This window comes from Tubulanus polymorphus, chromosome 6 (genome assembly GCF_964204645.1).
Source record: "Tubulanus polymorphus chromosome 6, tnTubPoly1.2, whole genome shotgun sequence".
NCBI classification, from domain to species: Eukaryota; Metazoa; Nemertea; class Palaeonemertea; order Tubulaniformes; family Tubulanidae; genus Tubulanus; species Tubulanus polymorphus.
The window spans coordinates 14,859,153-14,860,739 of NC_134030.1; the positions used below are offsets into that span (position 1 = coordinate 14,859,153).

At 42.1% G+C, this 1,587-nt stretch overlaps 1 protein-coding gene across 1 annotated transcript; it reads right to left on the reverse strand.

Moving 5' to 3' along the window:
• Positions 1–456: 456 nt before the first annotated feature.
• Positions 457–1,109, reverse strand: LOC141907767 (uncharacterized). Its single transcript, XM_074797509.1, has 2 exons — positions 835–1,109; positions 457–751 (listed from the first exon to the last, which is right to left on the reverse strand). The coding sequence occupies exons 1-2, from the start codon at positions 1,107–1,109 to the stop codon at positions 457–459; spliced, it is 570 nt and encodes a 189-aa protein (XP_074653610.1).
• Between the last annotated feature and the right edge of the window lie 478 nt (positions 1,110–1,587).

Below are 1,587 nucleotides of genomic sequence, written 5' to 3' on the forward strand. Positions count from 1 at the left end.
GGTGATTCGAGTAAATTCTCAGAAGTTAAGATCTTATGACCTTTATTCTGTGTAGACAACTCCGGATGATCTTTCGAAATGGTGGTCAGAACACGTGATCGTCTGAACTGTTATCAGAGGGACTGTAAAAATCATTGGTTTCATCTACAGTTTCTTCCTCAATTGATTTACTCTCGACCGTCCTTTTCATAACTTTTTCTTTTACAGGTTTAGGCTGTTTCAATTCAAAAGTCTCTCTTGCCGGAAATACCAGGGGGGAATAGCATATTTCGATGCAATATCCGTTTTTTTTCTGCCTTCTCCACCCTGTACAACGAATACTGGAAAATCCTCATCAGCTAGTTTCTGTCTACCTTTCAGGCCGACATTTCGAACTAGAACAGTATCACCTACTGCTAGTGCGCAACCATGAACCTTTTTATCGTAATAATATGCCGATTGGTCTGATTTCTCTCGTCACTTTTCGTACGCTTCCAACCAAACTTTCTGAAGGTTCTGCTGTAATTCTTCGCTGAATTTGGTTCTGAAACGGTGAAGGCCAAACACTTGATCGACTGGAATAATTGGTTCCCTGCCAAATAATAGCGTGTACGGTGCATAACCGGTAGATTCATGTGGAGTACAATTGTACTGCCAGACAACGGTTTTTAGATGATCTTTCCACTTAATCTCTGAATCAAGGTCGAATTCATTCTCTCCACCACTCCATTTCTCTGAGGGTGATACGGTGTTGTTTGACTGCGTTGCATTCCTAGAAGTTGACATAATTCTCGAATTGTTTCACCCTCGAAGTTTAATCCTTGATCACTGTGGATCCTAAGTGGAATGCCGTACTTCACTATAAACTCATCGTACAAAGCCCGTGCTGTAGTCTTGGCTAATTGGTTCTTTGTTGGTATTACGACGGAAAACTTTGTAAAGTGGTAGGTGATGACTAACAGGTTCTCAAATCCTTTCGACGGTTCAACAGTGAGAAAGTCTATACACACAAGTTCTAGCGCTTGGTGTGTTAGAATTGGCTGTATTGGAGCTCGCTGAATTGGTTTCGGTGTCTTGTGAATAACACAACGATGCCAAGATTTCAGGTAATGATCTACATCCGAGTACATATTCGGCCATACAAATCGCGATCGTAGTGTCTCTAACGTTTTGTCTCGCCCAACGTGACCAAAGTTATCATGCACCAATTCCAAAACTTGATTCCGGTGTGTACTTGGTAGGACTACTTGTTTCGTCCCACGCGTATCACTAATTCGTAGTCTCAAGTGAACTCCATTTTCCAAAAAACAGACTAGAAACAAATCGACGGTACTTTTGTTCGTCACGATTCCTCGGGAAAAAATTCACCTTATCTCGTACACAACGCCGTATCTCCCGTAGGATTGGATCATTCTGCTGAAATGAACCAATCGATGGATTTTTCGATGTCCGCAGTTGCGATCTCATCACCAAACCAATCTACCTTCGGACTAGTTAATGGGATGGGTGCATAATTGATTAAACGCACATCGCTCGAATAACTTGACAAGAGACATGTTTTCGACTGAGTCCGTCAGCATCGCCGTGACGTTTTCCGGGTTTATATTC